General features: G+C 48.8%; 7 protein-coding genes and 1 non-coding gene across 8 annotated transcripts; 4 read left to right on the top strand and 4 right to left on the bottom strand.

Moving 5' to 3' along the window:
* Positions 1-352: 352 nt before the first annotated feature.
* RhiXN_03253 (cytochrome P450 family protein) lies at positions 353-2,519 on the bottom strand (the record flags this gene model as incomplete). The annotated part of the gene is made up of 11 exons (XM_043323070.1): positions 353-421; positions 481-580; positions 635-803; positions 865-1,142; positions 1,204-1,263; positions 1,325-1,592; positions 1,631-1,660; positions 1,720-1,905; positions 1,956-2,186; positions 2,243-2,399; positions 2,457-2,519. 11 exons carry the CDS (start codon positions 2,517-2,519, stop codon positions 353-355), a joined length of 1,611 nt encoding a protein of 536 aa, XP_043178566.1.
* An 844-nt stretch (positions 2,520-3,363) lies between these two features.
* RhiXN_03252 (uncharacterized protein) lies at positions 3,364-4,473 on the bottom strand (the record flags this gene model as incomplete). The annotated part of the gene is made up of 4 exons (XM_043323069.1): positions 3,364-3,719; positions 3,772-3,910; positions 3,961-4,075; positions 4,130-4,473. The coding sequence occupies 4 exons, from the start codon at positions 4,471-4,473 to the stop codon at positions 3,364-3,366; spliced, it is 954 nt and encodes a 317-aa protein (XP_043178565.1).
* Positions 4,474-5,049: 576 nt separating this feature from the next.
* RhiXN_03251 (Plasma-membrane choline transporter) lies at positions 5,050-7,626 on the top strand (the record flags this gene model as incomplete). Its single annotated transcript, XM_043323068.1, has 8 exons — positions 5,050-5,459; positions 5,507-5,843; positions 5,981-6,261; positions 6,310-6,693; positions 6,749-7,170; positions 7,236-7,419; positions 7,476-7,551; positions 7,624-7,626. 8 exons carry the CDS (start codon positions 5,050-5,052, stop codon positions 7,624-7,626), a joined length of 2,097 nt encoding a protein of 698 aa, XP_043178564.1.
* A 354-nt stretch (positions 7,627-7,980) lies between these two features.
* Positions 7,981-8,091, top strand: RhiXN_12365. The gene has a single exon. It is a non-coding gene; the product is annotated as a tRNA-Met (tRNA).
* An 805-nt stretch (positions 8,092-8,896) lies between these two features.
* RhiXN_03250 (peroxidase family 2 domain protein) lies at positions 8,897-10,540 on the top strand (the record flags this gene model as incomplete). The annotated part of the gene is made up of 12 exons (XM_043323067.1): positions 8,897-9,109; positions 9,166-9,186; positions 9,240-9,278; positions 9,335-9,419; positions 9,469-9,510; positions 9,562-9,711; positions 9,766-9,841; positions 9,904-9,912; positions 9,966-9,981; positions 10,035-10,199; positions 10,265-10,381; positions 10,433-10,540. 12 exons carry the CDS (start codon positions 8,897-8,899, stop codon positions 10,538-10,540), a joined length of 1,041 nt encoding a protein of 346 aa, XP_043178563.1.
* A 1,004-nt stretch (positions 10,541-11,544) lies between these two features.
* RhiXN_03249 (uncharacterized protein) lies at positions 11,545-12,504 on the bottom strand (the record flags this gene model as incomplete). The annotated part of the gene is made up of 4 exons (XM_043323066.1): positions 11,545-11,742; positions 11,806-11,898; positions 11,954-12,100; positions 12,160-12,504. The coding sequence occupies 4 exons, from the start codon at positions 12,502-12,504 to the stop codon at positions 11,545-11,547; spliced, it is 783 nt and encodes a 260-aa protein (XP_043178562.1).
* A 597-nt stretch (positions 12,505-13,101) lies between these two features.
* RhiXN_03248 (splicing factor 3B subunit 2) lies at positions 13,102-15,252 on the bottom strand (the record flags this gene model as incomplete). The annotated part of the gene is made up of 8 exons (XM_043323065.1): positions 13,102-13,326; positions 13,380-13,747; positions 13,801-13,855; positions 13,907-14,015; positions 14,069-14,263; positions 14,322-14,842; positions 14,892-15,038; positions 15,103-15,252. The coding sequence occupies 8 exons, from the start codon at positions 15,250-15,252 to the stop codon at positions 13,102-13,104; spliced, it is 1,770 nt and encodes a 589-aa protein (XP_043178561.1).
* A 153-nt stretch (positions 15,253-15,405) lies between these two features.
* Positions 15,406-17,046, top strand: RhiXN_03247 (D-serine dehydratase; the record flags this gene model as incomplete). Its single annotated transcript, XM_043323064.1, has 5 exons — positions 15,406-15,669; positions 15,727-15,855; positions 15,920-16,128; positions 16,179-16,867; positions 16,922-17,046. 5 exons carry the CDS (start codon positions 15,406-15,408, stop codon positions 17,044-17,046), a joined length of 1,416 nt encoding a protein of 471 aa, XP_043178560.1.
* Between the last annotated feature and the right edge of the window lie 52 nt (positions 17,047-17,098).

The raw sequence follows: 17,098 nt of genomic DNA, 5'->3' as shown, positions 1-17,098 counted from the left end.
TTATGTTACCAGTATAATTTACAAGTCTGTCGAGTTGCTCGCCTTGATAATCTGGAGGTGTTTATTAATAATTGATACACACGAATTTTGAGTATTCCTATTACCATCGAAAGATCTAGCTTATATGACCGACACGTATGCCTATTCGGCCTCTATGCTAGGGGCATGGGGACAAACTACAGGCGTTTATACATTGCGGGCTGTACTGGTGACCGACGTGATTGGCTTGTGCTTTTCCTCCATTATAAATACCATGATATGCCTCCTATACCCCGTCAAATAATAGATAAATACATTTTAGTAATAGGAATATTAATACACATATATGATGTACTATAGCCTCTGGCGTGCTTTAAACACGACGTTTGATCGCCACATTGCATTTAACTGCTTCTCGAACAAATCCCTCCTTGACCTCAAACTGCGTAGGATTACATTAGCATTAAACTCTGGCTTAGTGAGAAAAAGTAAAACAAGTACCTGAGTGGTAGGAGTAGCCAACTCAACATCATATCGGTGGAAGAATGTAGCGGAGATCAATATCATGTTCATGTTGGCAAGATTGCGACCAACGCAAGCACTGCGTAATCCTCAATTTAAGCATTGTTATACATATACTCGATAGAAAACCTACCGTGGGCCAGTTGAAAAAGGGACGTAATACTTGTTCAGTGCCTCCGATCCACCATCCAGCCAGCGCTCTGGACGATACACTTCGGGATCCGTACCCCACACATTTGACCGGTTGGTAGAGTACGAGGGGACGCTGATGATGCTCCCCTCGTTGAACGTCTCACCCGCCACTGTCATCGTCTTTCCGGGAGGCACGACTCGGGAGGCCACCTCCGACCGTGGAGTGCAAACGTAGAGCTTCTTTTATGCAAGCGTTGAGGTAGGGAAGGTTCTTGACCTGTTCAAAGCTGGCAAGGCCATATGCGAGTTCAGGTTCACCTTGGTCAGCAGAAGCATGGACTGAATCGAGTTCCTCCTGGAGTGTCTTCTTGACCTGGGGGTGCGAAGCAATGTAGTAACAGAGAGCACCGAGTGAGCTATACAGGGACCGGGTCAGCAGAGGTTCCTCCTGGAGTGTCTTCTTGACCTGGGGGTGCGAAGCAATGTAGTAACAGAGAGCACCGAGTGAGCTATACAGGGACCGGGTCAGCAGAGCTCAAAGAATTATAGGCCATATGTGCATATACTTACTTGCTTGTGGTGTCGCTGCCGGCTCCGATGGTCACCAAAGCCTCAGCATCGATCTCTTCTCTGGATAACGGTGATCCGTCGGTATTTGTGACCTCGAAGAGCTTGTCCAACAGGTCGACACCTATTCTCGTTATCGATCGTTCCGTTCTCCACTTTGCTGATCCGTGTGTTGACAGCCGCCTTGGTGACTTCCACAAAGTCGCGGCGAGCAATTAGATCTGGGATATGCCAGGGTGCACCGAAAAGGAGTATCTTCTGGAGCAGTGGAGGATGAGGAGCGAGAGCCACGGCACCAATTGTTCCCTGGGCTATCATGTGAATAACTGGCAAGTCTGCAACTTTCTTATTGGAGATGAGAGACAAAGCGGCAGGGATCGAGTCCTTTTGCGCTTCAATCAGTCCGAATGGGATTCCCAGGATAGGTCACTGATGATGTCGAATGCAATGTAAGAGAACTCTACAAAAATGGACGCATACATAAGTTAGAACATATGACTGAGATAGGGAAATACATACGAGGACACATGTTGAGAACAACTCTGCCATCCTTGGCATCCCAGTTGAAGCCGGAGACACCTTTCAGAGCCTCCTCACACCTGATGTCTAACTGGGAACAGAACTTTTCAACGTGGCTCCGGACGCGTGGCTCAAAGGCCTGGACGTTTTGTGCACTGAAGATATTAGCGATGCGTTTGCGCTTCACTGGAGGCGTGTCAGTCACTGCTCGATTCATGAAAAAAAATAGTGCATACTTGTGTGAACGGCCTTGTCTCGAATGTTAAACACGTTGCCGTTCGGATCGGCTTTGAAGGCTTCATAAAACTCGGATTTTAGTAGCCCATTCGAGTGTCCGTATACAGCCTGCGAAGTTGGTTCTTTGTTAGCATCGTGACGTATACCATAGAATAATTTACTGATACTTGCATCTAGAGCATTTGGATCGGCGATACTGATGTGGTTAGGACCAATCCTGACAAACTTTCCTAGAGTCGGAGAAGTGTTGTTACGAAGCTGCCACCACCAAGCTTAACAAGCTTACCGTATTTCTCATGAAGCTCATGGATAATCTCAGAGTGACGTCCAGACTGCGTACTATTCGAGAGCCACCAGTTGCTGAGGGATGCAGCGAGGGGCCCAGAAAACCTACGACGATAGTCGTGCGGGTCGAGCAAGTAAGGAACAAGGTAGTATGCGAGCTGTGGTTGCGTCAGAAAGGGCCCGATGGTCGCATATAGCGGGTCTAAAGCACTCACCAGGAGCGCCCCCGCAGTAAGGCCGTATTGGGTGGTTGTGAGGTGAGTCTGTTCAGTAAACATGGTTGCTCGAAGTGTTGTTGAAGATGGGTGTCCCGTTTAGCGCATGGTCTCTATATATACCCAGTTGCCCCCGGCGTGCTTGTAGATGGTACCCGGTGTTTCAACGGTACCTTTGGTAAAGGAAGTAGAGCAACGTATGCTTTGTGGATCCTGATAGCCGTAAACGTGATTAGACACGAGTGATAGGAAACGGGATCGCCGGTGGAGAAATTGGAACATAGTGTGGGGCACGAGTTGTGTAGAGCATATAAAACTCAGAAATTGGAGGACGACTCTCCAAGTCGAACCTATCGATTGAAATCTGACACGTTAGGAGGATGACAAGATGGTAAGTGGGATGACGTGACAACATGATCCAGGTGACCCAATTCCCAATCAGAACACCTTCGATCAAAAATCGAAGTCAGGATTTCGAGCCCGACTGATGTGGTTGATACTTGGGGCCAGTCATCGAGGAAAGTTATAGCAAAATGTAGCGGCATCTGCGCTGAGGTTGCTATGTGATCGCTAAACGCAATGGATTTGTTTCCCTCGGAACGTATGGGACCACAAGTCAGACAAATAAATGTGACCGGGCTTCTCTGGGCTTATTTGCTTTACCTTCATATGATGCTCCTCCAGTCTGAACGATATAGACCCGGGTGTTCTACTTTTCCAGCAATGCACCCCCACCAGCTACTCTTCCCTCAACTGGCTCTACTTACTGTATACATGTTGAACAAGCTCATAACTGTAACAGTACGACACAACCCGCACCATCAATATCAACTTGTGTGAGAGACCATCGCGAACGACATGTTATAGAGGAGCTCGTTATCACAAACCTGCCCCAGGTTCATCACTACTACCTAGCACCATCAACCCAACTCATCTTCATCTTCATCTTCGTCACTCGAATATGCATCCAACTCGAACTTTTTATCCCATCCCACAACCTCCAAAGCGCACATCTCGCTCCACTCTTGGCCAACTCTTCGATGGACGCAGCCTCTGTCGCCCAAAGAACCATCGCGTTCCGGGTCTCTTCAAACGTCGGAGCCACCGCTCCTCTAGATGGCTTAGGGCGTTCGCTTTCCGGAATATCAACACCGTCGCTGTTTAATCCACCGGACAAGCTATACGCAATGATCTTTTCGGAAAGCAGCTGGAATGTATGTCGATACCTACTCAAGGGTCGGAGAATTTGGTGCATGTGAAGCACTGTCACTCTCTTAAGACTCCCATTATTGTGTCCTTGAGCTAAAGAACTAACCAAACTGCCCAAGGGACCAGGTTCTATCCGCCCATAAAGGGTTATCTTCAGCAGCTTCAATACCATTCGTTTGCGCATATTCCATGAGCGCTTGCTCAAGTGCATTGGCTCGTTTGACAAGGGTGGAGAAGCTACGGTCCTAGCTACCAACTTAGTGGCTCCACTGGCTTGAACGATTGCAGGACGTACTATTTCGCGAGACGCATTTCGTATATTGTCTCGATGGAGTCTTATGTAATCTAATTTCTGCGAGACCACTCTAAACGTCGGTTGTACTTTTGGAGAGAGCGATCCAATCGAGTTACTATTGAATGGACTACTATAGTGATATTTAGAAAGAATTATTTACGAGACTTACTCGAGTTCCGTGACTTGATCGACCATTAGTTTAGCATCTTGCAATCCAAACTTCCCACCCGTCTTTCCCCATCCTTTTAATTCCAGAGAAGCGCGCTTGAGTGTCAACCGAACCAGAGCTTGAATCTCAGTTTCTTCTTGGGCCTTTGACCTTCGTGGAGCATGCGCAGAAGTGCCAGATCCCGATGTATCGAATTTGGGTCGAGGAGAACGAGGATTGGGACTAGTAGGATTGGACTTCTTCTTTCCTCCGGACTTGGTCGGATTCGAGTTCGTCGATTGGCCTGCGACAGGAGAAGAAGTGGGCACCGAGGGACCACCAAAGGATGCAAAACGTTTGCTCATGGTGGCTTGATCTGGAATCAATAATGATATTACCAATTTGGCACACTCGATGTGGCTGTGCTCAGAAGCTGGTTGTAGACGATCTCGTGAAATAAACTAGCGAAATCCCGATCTTATTACTGTTCGTCCTCCTAGCGCTTACACAACGGACCTGGGAGATAACATCGCCTTGTACTCAACAGCGCGATGAGAGGGGGGGTGACTCTGTTGGTGTTTACTCATTGGCTTGGTACGCAAGTGGTACTCCCATATACTGCGTAGGGCTTCTCAAACTTTAGGGGCATTACCCATTTTTATAGGGGTGACATGTATTCGGTTGCTCACCCTAATCAATCCTTGCGTTTCGGTGATAACCGGTCCTAAATGCCTTTATCTTGCAGTACCCGACTGGCGTACACAACCTATCCCTGCAATTCATCTACCCGAAACCAGGCTGGGAATTCGCAGAAATTGGAGTCATTCCTGGGTTGGATAGGAAAGTGGTGACTCGGTAAGCGCTGTGATGTCATGTGACTTTGTGTAACAAAGTGGTCCCTTCGCCACCTCTTTACTCGCACGCGACGACAGCACCTAATTATGCCTGCGTCGTTTTCGACCTATGCATCACAGTTCCTCAGTCGCTCTGCGGTGACGAACAATGAATCCCAGCCTATGTTTTACTCTATGGCCGAGGGAAATGAATCTCAATTTGGGCTCCAAGACTCGACGCATTCCCGCCGTTCAGCTGCCGAACTAGATGACGATGGCTTACCTATGCTGGCTGGGGCGACAACTATCTTCGACAACGGGGAAAACGATGACGAAAGAGAGAGTCGAACCGGCGACTCTGAAGTGGATTCCAGAGCGTCAACGCCCCAGTTGCCACATGGACGAGCTCGGGCACCACAGCTCGAGGTGGAAAATCCTTATTTGGACGAGGACGAACTGGAGACGATTGACGATTTGATGCCTCCAGACTCGATACCGCTTATCCAATCACCCCCTCGGTCCCCTTCACCCCGAAGGCAAAGGCCTGCTGCAGCGGGCTGGTTAGCTCATCTCTCTCACTCGGCACATCCGGGCTCTTCCCGACACCGCGAGCTGCCATGTCGCCCCCGGACCCTCATTTCGACTCGAGCTCCGACGAAGGCTCTCAAGCATCCGATTCGTCGGAAGACTTGCCGCTTTTCCCTCAGAGCCCTGCGCTCTCACAGTCGTATCCACACCCAACGCCCCCTCCCCCTCCTACTCGTCGAGATCAAATTGATTTAGGACCATCTGTCACTCATATCGACTTGCACGAGTCATTATTGCCTCGCGATGGCGTCGAGCGCTCAGTGTTTACCTTGCCTGACCCTGCTCGGACCCCTTATCGAAAGTACAATGACCCCGTGTGGACTGCAGCATGGTGTACAAGCATACTTTTCACTCATCGGCTCAATCGTGATCATCTTCTTTACAAACGTACGTATCTTTACCGCCTCACCTCCAATTTCCATCTTGGGCGCTGACTCACCTCTTACCCCAGTCCCACCCCAAACCCGATAAGCTACCAGCTTCCGGCCACAAGCCTACCACTCCTTTCTCCACCTTGACACACACCATCCCACTCCTTACGCTCGTGGTCGTTCTTTCCTCGATATTCGGTTATTTGTACCTCATCCTCCTTAGGTACTTTGTCAAGCCTGTGTTGACAGCCACGGCTCTTGCTGCCCCTTTGGCCTTGCTTTTCGCTGCAGTATGGGCATTCGGAGGAAGCTTCATGTGGGACGGAGATGGCGTTGGTGAAACGTGGGGAGAGACTGTTGGGTAAGTTATTGGAGCCTTGACTATGGGTTCCAATGCTGATCGACACAGTCTTCGCTTGTTTTCTTTCTTACCCCTCGTCGTCTCGGTGTTACTCGCCGGAGCACTCTACAAGCGCTACAAGAAACTACTTCGAGGAGTCTCGGCCGTTTCGTTGTCCAGTTCACTTATCCTCAGCTATCCGCCTCTTCTTGGCCTTTCTGTTGCGCTTCTGGTGGCAGCTCTCGTCTTATCGATTCCCTTCCTAGCTCTAATATTCAGGCTCCTCCTGGTTGGTGCATTCGAAAGAAAAGGATTGGACTTTACATGGAAGGTCAAGGGGTGGGCATGGTGGATGGCAGTGCTCGTTTGTGCTGTGTGGATGTGGAGTTGGGCAGTCGTTAGGGGTATATTGAGGGCAAGCGTTGCGGCCGTAGTAGCTAGTTGGTACTATGCGTAAGTTACCATGTGCATGTCGACCGATTCACACCTATTGACTTGACTACTTTAGACCTCCAGTTGCGGCACCCCCACTCCTCCAAGAGGCAACCGACACCACTCGCCTGGCCTTGCTCCGCGCTTCCGGTCCCGCACTAGGATCGGTCTGCGCTTCGGCCCTCGTTCTCACACTCTCGCGAGCAAGCTCGGTTTTCCTTAGGACAGTTCGCCGAATTACTACCCCTGCTATGCTCGCTCGCGCTCCTATTCCACTCCCACCAGAAGCCAAAGCGATCTTAATCAACATGATAGTGAGCTTTGGCCAAGCCGAGGTAATCGGTGCGATACTGGGCTGGCTGTCGAGGTTCGGTGACGGAGAAGATGTTCAAATCTTGGTCGGCGTAAGTGGGGACAGTGTTTGGGGATGTGCAAGACGCGTTCCTAGGCTTGTTGGCGCTAGAGCATTGGGAAGTACTAAACGATTGGGACGTGAATGTGCGTAGACTACTCCAAGTCGATTCTCTGTGATTGGTTGATCAATGGGCTGACCTGGTTTGCAGATCGACTGCTGGCAAACGTGCAACTCGCTACTGCGATCGCGCTCGGTGTTTTTGCCTCTATCGGAGGGTATATTTTTGCGGCACACGCTTTGGGAGATCCTACCTATGCCCCGCTTGCTGCGGCCCTTTTTGGAGCTGGAACAACTGTCAGTGTTAGGTTTTGCGTCGGGATCGTGGACGACGCGTAAGTCTTGATAACTTGCTGGGTATTGAGTGAGATGATTGACGTTTGCGAATTAGGACTGATGCATTGTTCCTATGCTACTGCTTGGATTACGAAGCTGGCGCGACTCCAAGAAAGGACGTCAAGGAAGTGGTGAGTTTCCTAAGCTTGTATCTAAATGTAAAATACACATTAATCATTCGTGTGTGTTTTAGTTCGAAGGAGTAGCGCGCAGGGCCACTGTATAACCTCACGCACTGCCCGATTTGGCTCGCTCGCATAGAATCACCTCTAGATACCCCCTAATCGTCTCTGTCCTTACTCGCGCTGCATTAGATCCCTATCCTGCACTCGATACTGTATCCCTTTTATCCATCTCTAAACTCATCTTCCGACTTGTTTCTCCGTTTGCTTTGTTCTCTGGTCTCTCCCAATTTACCGTATCCCGTGTTGTGTTGAATGACTTGGTTTGAAACCGAAAGCTTTTGCCAGCCTTTTTACTACTTGTATCATGTATCGAGTGGATCAGCAGTGGAGCAGATTGAACAAATTCAAGCGCCACCCCAGTGGTGTCACGTGAACGCTTCCTTGGCTCAGTTGGTAGAGCGTTGGTCTCATATTTGCGTATGAGTAACTTTCTTGGTATGAGTTACCCAAATCCAAAGGCCGTCAGTTCGAGCCTGACAGGGAGCATTTATTTTACTCCACTGTTGTTTGCATAAGGACTCGGAATATCATGGGGTCGTGATACTGTACCCAATCTCAAGTGAATCTGCTTGCGACCGGTGTGTATGTAAATGTACGGCACCTAGACCCCCCCCCGGGCCTATTATCAATATAGTGGTCTTCTGGTTCTCAAGAACGTCGGGACTCTTTTTATTCAAATAGAATAGTTTGTTCCTACTCAGTCTCAGAACGCCGACACTGAAAACTCCCATTCAGAACCTACCTGAAGCTCAGACTAGTTGACAGCTAGGCGTCAGCTCAACCCTTTGGTAGATAGCGCATAACGTATTCGGACCTCGTGTTTGTGACACACTGCCAATAGTACGTATAGCGACCTCTAGCAATCCTTGGGATAATTGGTCGATAATTCATTAGGTACCTAACGATAAGTCTACCCTAGTTTGATAGATTAAAGCGGTATTTATACATTGTAGGAATAAAGCGCAACATATCTACGGTTGCAAGTCTATGTATGCGTGCGGTGCAGCTTGATTCCCAACACTTCTCATGAATTTTTAAGCCCTTCGTTTGAAACTGCATCGAGCAGCTGTCAAACCTACTTGTCTTCTCAGATGTTCGTAATTCGGGTCAACCAACAGGCCACTGAATCCGTCGGGTCTAATTTCATTTTGAACTGACGTCTAGTCGGTTATACTAACACGTGGTAAAATCCCAATCCAGCATAGCTTGTATTCATGCCTGTTATAAAATCTGCCAGTATGAGTGTTGCCTATTTCGTCGTCCCCCCTCTCTCCGTTTGCTTTTGGTACTCATGCGGACTACGTTTTTCACGCTCTCCCTTGCCCTTGTCGCCACCTCCGCCGCTTTCCCTACTAGTAGTGGGTCCGGCGGCAGCGGATGTCCTTTTGCGAGCTCAGGCTCACATACCAAGCGCCAAGGCGTTACTGGCTTTGACCCAGTGAAGCAAAAGATCGATGTATCTGGAGAGCATGAGTTTCGACCACCCGGCCCTAACGATCGACGAGTAAGTAGCTCTTGGATTCAACTACGAGGGTTATCATTTATTTTCACACTTTGCAGGGCCCATGCGCAGGATTAAATGTATGTATGCACACATTGGGCGGTTCTATGTAGTATTAATTCAATTAAAAAAGGCTTTGGCGAACCATGGTTTCATCCCTCGTAGTGGTGTGGTGAGTAAAATTTACATGCTGTGTTGCCGTGCTTTAAACAGCATCCCTATCTCTAGGCGACACTCGAACAAATTGTTTACGCTAGTAACGACGTATTTGGAATGGGAACAGATGCAGCTACGATTTTTACAGTGCAAGGAAGTAGGTAATCCTGCGATATAGCACCTGACATGGTACTAATGAGGTATAGTCGCACACGGAGGTGACATCCCACGCCAAACTATGTCTATTGGTATGTGGCAGTACGGTTATAGTGGTAGATCGAATGATTAACTAGTCGTAGGTGGTCCCGACCCCCCGCCGGGTCTGAGCGGTACTCACAACCAAATGGAGGGAGATGCCTCTCCCACACGCGGGGACGCATACACGAATGGTGGCGACAGCATTACCCTCAACATGATGCACTTTAAGAAACTTTACAATCTAATTCCAGGTAAGATATCAAAAGTCTTAGGCCCGCTTCCTTAACAAATAAATACACATACAGAGGGCAAGGGCGCGAGTTTTGATATGGAGGTAATGGCAAAGCATCGAGGGTGGACCCGGGAGAATTCTATTTCGACGTGAGCGATCAGCTTCAATTCTGCATGAGTAGCCCATTGCTAAACTAACATCATCTGTACAGTAACCCACAGTAAGTGTGTCTTGACTCCTTCAGAATGTTGTTTAACATTTTGTTACCTTAAGTTACTTTACTTCTCCAGTGCGTTATCAGAGACTAGCCTAAAGTCACCAAGTACTAACACATGCTGATAGTTTGCTGGTCTTTTTGTATCAACACTCACGCATTTCTTGTCACCTGCATTGTTATCTAATCATTCGGCTGAGCGTCCGGATGGTTTCCTTGACCATGGTGTTCTGAAAACGTTTTATGGTGTGACTGGAGATGGAGATGACCTTTCGTACCAACCTGGGCAGGAGGTATGTTAGTCGTATGTAAAGTTTGTAAATGCCTAGCATGCTGAATTGGTCCCTGATTGCATTAGCGTATTCCCGAGAATTGGTATCGACGCCCAGATGACTATGGTCTTTTTACTCATATATTCCCGGATATGGCCAAGGTTGCCGCTGGATACCCTCAATTCTTTTCGTTTGGTGGAAACGTGAGTTGTGTTCAAACTTGACATGTTTCCTATCATCTGATTATCAAGCAGACGGGGAAACCTAATAGTTTTGCAGGAGCCAACTTGGATGATCTTACTGGTGGTGCTTATAATGCCAAGAACCTCTTAGAGGGCAATAATCTATTCTGTTTTGCGTAGGTCCAGTATATGCGTAGTGCAACGATGAAATTCTAACACACTTATTTTCAATCAGTCTTCAAGCCTCCCAAGCTGGGATGGTTGGCCCAGCATCGAATTTTTTCAACAAAAACATCTCTCCTATTATATCATCGATGGGCTGTCCAGTCATAAAGCAATACAACACAAGTGCCTTGGCAATGTATCCTGGGGCGTAGGTGAAGTCGCAATAATCAGGGGGAGCTTGGATGATCATGATCTCAGACTGGAGCCTGGTACCTTACTATTTAGTAATGATTTCAGTCTTAATCCATTGGGATCCTATTTGACCACACCATACCCAATTTGAGAGGTTAGATTTTGTATATGGATCAGTGAGACGCATGATACATAAGGTCATCTACGCGGTTTTAGTTGAACCAACTGAAACGTTGTTCGGACATGTGGACCGGTCGGCTGAGGCACCGGGCCTAGATATCCTCAAACTTGCTCACCATCGCATGTTAGTACTTTTAGTACTACCGTGCTATTAAGTTTGTCAGTTTTCCGACGGGACGACGGTAACCAGGGAGGGACCAATGTACTATGCTGTAAATTAGCCTTTAAGCATCCCAGGCAAGAATGCCCGTTTAGCGTTAAACATCCTGACAAAGGCCATTTCTCTCATCATATTGTCGGTGGGCCCAGTGATGAACCAATAAAGCGGGAGGGATTTGGCAGCCCACCTAAAGAGCATGACAGGCCTTTAGATATTTACCTATGTCTACAGAAGCTGAGGGTTGATCGTTTAATGTGACTATTTCATCCTCTAGTTTTAACCCATATGAACCTCCTATCCAGTTATACTCATTCGCTTCAATAAATCCGGATATCATTAATCAGTAAAACACATTGCACGAGATACACGAAGATATGTCCATTCTTTCAGTTGAAACAGCCAGATCCTTATTTGATTGTACTTAGCCCAGTTAAAGCCTTAGGGATCAAGTGGACTCAGACTTGCTCACCACTGCATATCATTGCTTTCAAGACTGCTCCATCAGCCATGTTTCGTAATCTTGGGAAGGGACAATCAAAAGTGGGGCTGGAAGAATGTTTGCCTCTTCGGGACTTTGAGAGCCAACCTTGATAATCGACTCTGCAGTCCAGCATCCAGAAGTCGCCAGTTCATCGATATAGACTTGGTAAAGCCGGGGCACAACATGCCACATATGCTTATCTCGCTGAAAAATCGAGAGAGCGTGAATAAAGAGCTCGTTTCTTGATCCACAAGGTCGTTGGCTTACAATGATTTTGTCTCCGAAAACGTAGGAAATATATCCCTCATGGGTATATGCTTTCTCCCCGTTGGAAAATCGAACCAAAACTCGTTCGTTCATCTACAACACCCGCCATCAATCACTGGATATTTCGTATAGAGGTAGACACACTAACCTCAAACTTGACCACGTTGTCTATCAGCGCCCCCTCAAGGCACGCCGGTACTAAGAACCTCTCCTCGATCTCAGTCCAAAAAGGGGCTAAATTACCTGGTTCAATAAGTTTGACTGTGTACCGGCACAGTATCCTTGCCAGACGTGACTGAAATTCGGCTTTACGGTGAGTATATGCGCGCGTTTGTCTCTAGAAACTATTCGTACAGGTGGAATTTTATTGACCTCCTCTTCGGACAGGTTATCGACTTCAATAGGAACGAGCACTTCAACAACGGTGGCATGATACCATTCACCGCTTGGAGGGTGCAGTTGTACCAATACGCGGTCGTTGGCTCGCCAAAGCGGCACGGGGGTCCCCCAGGGTGTCACACTCGGTGAATCGGTGAGTGGGGGTGACGATTGCCCAGTAGCTATAGGGGCAGAAGGAGGGGAAGGAGGAGGAGGAGGAGGAGAAGGCGCCGACCTAACCCACGCGACATTCGGGTCGATCTTGTATCGATAATTAACGGGCGGGGCAAAGCAAGGAACATTATGTTTTGGGATCGACATAGCCTGTTGGTAAATGAGCAACGAGAGTGAGTAGTGAAAAGTAGGCGAGTGTGTCGTTGGAGGAACTGCCGCTAGTCATGGACTTGATATACCCCAGAGGTTAGCTAGAAACAAAGTGTATTCATACTGGTTCAGGCGCGATTGGCCAGTGCGTTCGAGTTAGACACAACTTCAAACTCGTTGTTCATAATTAATGATTCGACTGAACAATGCTCATTTCTGGGCTTATACGGGCAATTACGCGCGAGTGTTGTTGCGTCGCCGCCCCTTGGATAATAGACGGGGGGGCTGTGTAAGCCTCTTTGGCTATTGTGGAGCCTAGTGATAAGCAGACGCAATAATCCATTTTGCGCTGTTGCCACCATTCACCCGATGACCTAGACCTTTCAGCTCCTGGCTCTCAGGCTTCCCAGCATGATTAATTTGACGCATCAAATAACCACGGTCTGTATCAAGAAGAAATTCGCATGTTTTATTCGCAACAGCTGCTGCTTACAACGACCCGACGTGATTCGGGGAAATAGATAAGTCCTAGTAATAGCAACAAATTAATATACGAGTACAAAATCTGTCTGTGTGCAAACTCGCGCATAGAGGTCAAAATTTGAACTCTTTCTCTTTGCCCTTGGCTTTGGTCGCTTCGGCCTTGGCCTTGCGCTTTGCTGTTTCTTTCGAAATAAGATCCGAGAAATCCTCCTTGTTGGCAGAGCCGGGTACACCAGCATTACCTCGGGACATGGCATCATATTTGGCTCGAATTTGGTCCTGGGTAAGCCCCTCAAGCTCGGAGGCATCGATTGATACATCCACCCCGTCTCGGCGCTGTGGAATGTCAGTGTGAATATTCAACGCCAGACAGAAAAAAATCAACTCACTTTACTCGATCGCTCTTCACCCAGAACAGGAACGCCTGCTCCAGTCGCCCCAATGGAACCAAGGTCGTAGCCGCGTTCGCTGCCCATAAGTCCACGCACAGCCGTTTGCCGCTCGGGCACCACCTGGTACAGTTGTTTTGGCCCAGAAGATGCTTCGACGGCACCAGAGTCGCGCTTGCGTAGTTCGAGGAAATCGGGGGTCTCGATTCCGCCGGGTACGGTTGACACCACTGAAGTGAGTCCAGAGGGAGTTTCCAATCCTGAAGGCGTCTGTAATCCGTCAGCAGATGGGGCAGCCTCGCCATCCTCATCTTGCTCCATTTCCTCCTCTTCCTCCTCTTCCTCTTCCTCCTCCTCTGATTCTGAATCTAAAGATGGGGAGTAAGTACTCGAAGTCTCAGGATATTTGAACGCCATCCACCTTCTTCCTCGGGCTCAAGCTCTCCCCACAACGTTCTGTCAATAGGCTCGGTTTCCTGTAGAACCGCAGTCAGTATGAGCGCCCTTAACATCGATCACAAACCGACCTCGGCTTCTGGTTTAGCCAATACACCAAACACGTCTCCATACAACGGTCTGTTGTACTCATCCAGAGGAGGCTTACCCCAGCCACCAGGATGGAAACCCCACTGTGCACTGCAATTCAGGTGTGAGACCCAGAATATAAACATGTTTCTCGAATAGCTTACCCTTCCGGAATAGGAGCGTTAAGTCCTGGGATTTTAAGCGTGGGGTAACTCGGTGGTGGACCGAATCTTTGCATACTAATCAGCCAGGGTGGTGGGGCTAGAGGTGGAATTGAAAGCGCTTCCACGAGTTCAGCGGAAAGATCACCCGGCCTCTTTTCTTTTAATGAAGTCTCAAACTCCTTTCCCTCGTAGTACCTGCCAAACGAGTTTAGCTAGGTTGCTTGAGTTGACTGGTTGACCGATCAAAACTTACATTTCACCGTATCCAGTCAGAGGAGGCTTGGTCTGGAACTTGAAAAATGCATCGTGGAGCTTTTGGTAGTCGATATCGATCTTACCCATCTTAGGCTGGACGCGCTCACGAGTTTTGGCCTTCAAGCTCATGTTTGCTTCCTTTTCCTTGACCGCGTCTCTCATCGTGGCAATTCCGGTATCGGCAATGAATGCGGGAAGCTGGAACGGAGGCTTTTCAATACCACGCTTCCCTTGGAGGTAGTCACGTTTTGCAGACCAGTGAGCAGGAATGGGAATGGTGTTGCGATAAGACTTGAGGTGGAGGAGCAATCGCGGGTCGGAAGCAGAAACATCGGTCCATTCGACGACTTCGGGTTTCTTGACGAGCTGTTTTAATTCGGCCACTGAGAGTCGAGCCATTTTCTTCTGCTTGCGCTTGGACATGGTCTTCTTCTCGTTGTCCGAGGCTTCGTCGTCCGAGGGCATCTCCTCATCGGAATAGATGATATCTCCCTTGGTCGCAACTTTTTCTTCTTTAACCTGTGGTACTATTAAGCAGATAGACTAGACTGTTGAATAGGATACATACGTCTGTAGAGGATTCGTCTGCCTGGAAACGGGCAAAAACGTTGGAGAAGGCTTCCAGACCAGGTGCTTTAACGTCAATCGCCTCAGACACGTACTCGACATCACTCTGTCCATCTACATCCATCCCTCTATCCGACTCTTCCTCAAACTATATATTTGTTGAAATAATAGTATTTAATTCAGACTTCTCAATGGAGGAATGCCACACTAACCTTGACCTTGGATGTCGCTGCCGGTTCATTTTGCTGTTGCTCCTTCTTAGCCTTGTTCTTTGCTCGTCGGAACTGGTTCTTCGACTTTCCCTTGGCGCCGGGCTTGGCTACTCCGTTCGCATTGCTCGAAGGATCGACGGTGACTGGCATCGTTGAAGACGCGGACAAGTTGTTGTGATGTGGCAGTGCTGGCGCTTGCTCGTCAGCGCCTACCGAGTTGCACTTGCATACATAATGGTCCCAGCTGCTGTACGACCTCACGTTTAAACTCCACCACCCACAAGGGACAGCCAGTAATTAAAAATGTCTCGAAAGCACCACTCACATGGTCACCATATCAATCTCTTCACACCCGGGCTGCCCCCTCAAACCCTAACACCGCATGCATACATCAATCTCCCAGACAAAGAGGCTCTCGTTTCTGAATTTAGAGGAAAATCCCTTACTCATTTACGGACACCGGCACTCGTAATCGACCGAGCAACATTTGCAGAAAACTGTGCTCGGATGCACCAGAGAGCCCTCAAGTTAGGCACCGGGTTTCGCGCACATGTGAAAACGCACAAGGTCACTTTTCCTTCTCGGGTCCATTTGGTTTAGATTCGCACCACTGACGGCCTGTAGACTGCTGAAGGCATCCGTCTGCAACTCAAGTCGTCCGCTTCGGAGACTCATTCTGTCGTCGTTTCCACTCTTACGGAGGCTTGGGGTATCTTGCATGCCGGGCTCGTTGCGGATGGCACTGTCAACGATGTGAGTCATTCTATTCTTAGCCTTCCTTACTTCCCCTGGGTCTAAAATAAGAAAAACATTTGAGATTTTGTACGGTCTTCCGATATCACCGGCGAAAATAGCAGACCTCCACATGTTCCGAACGGCTTTATCCACCTACGGGGCCGTCCTTCGACTAATGGTAGACCACCCATACCAAGTCCGAGCTCTGGAAGCCTTCGATCGCGAGCACCCGACCACAAACCCATCACTCTCACGATGGAACATATTTATCAAGCTAGACGTTGGCACAAAGTAAAGTCCACACTCTCCCCAATCCCGATAACCAAATCTCTTAACGTTAGCCCATCGTCCAGACGAGCAGGTGTAACACCACTCTCTACAGAACTCAACGGACTCCTGGATACGTGTATTCCTTCCGCCTCTGTCTCTGTCCACGGGTTCTATGCGCACGCAGGCCACTCGTACGCATCGACATCCCAAGATCAAGCCGCTTCGAACTTGCACACAGAGTTGTCAGCTGTAAATGCCGCGGCGGGGCAAGCGATTCCCAAATACCACGCACACGGATTACCTGAGCCGGCGTTTGTACTCTCGGTAGGCGCAACGCCCACCGCGCACGCCGTGTCGGGGGATAACATCCAAGTTCCTAACCCACTGAACGGTGCAATCGAACTACATGCCGGAAATTACCCTATGTTGGATTCTCAGCAATTGGCGACTAACTTGGTCAGGGACGAAGACGTATCTCAACGCGTTCTTGCAAGTATTGCGTCTTACTATACGGGTCGTGGGGATGGCGATGAAGCCATGTGCGATGTCGGTGCAATTGGCATGAGCAAGGATAGCGGGCCAATCCCTGGGTTTGGAAAGGTGGTGAACATTTTGCGAGAAGGCGAAAGGATCGTATGGAGGCCGCGGGAAACGGGATGGACGCTTGGGAGGATTAGCCAAGAACATGGTATACTAACCAGAACCAACAAGTGTGCCCCGGAGGAAGAGCATGATATCCTGAGGCTTGGGGATGTAGTGGGTAAGTTCGACGGCAGCTCACCAGCTTTGCGTTTACTAAGTGTACAAATTCAAGCGATCGTCGGCCAACATGCCTGCCTTACCGCAGCCGGACACCCGTGGTACTACATTGTCGACTCAAAGGACGAGAGTAAGGGTAGCAAAGTCGTCGATGTCTGGGTTCCTTGGAAAGGCTGGTAAAAGCAAAGCTGCAATTTACTGTATCGTAATATCACCCAGAGTACAATGTATG

The sequence above is a fragment of the Rhizoctonia solani genome, chromosome 3 (assembly GCF_016906535.1).
Source record: "Rhizoctonia solani chromosome 3, complete sequence".
NCBI lineage: Eukaryota > Fungi > Basidiomycota > Agaricomycetes > Cantharellales > Ceratobasidiaceae > Rhizoctonia > Rhizoctonia solani.
The sequence above is the reverse complement of the archived record's forward strand: the minus strand, read 5'-3'. Positions and strand labels throughout refer to the sequence as shown.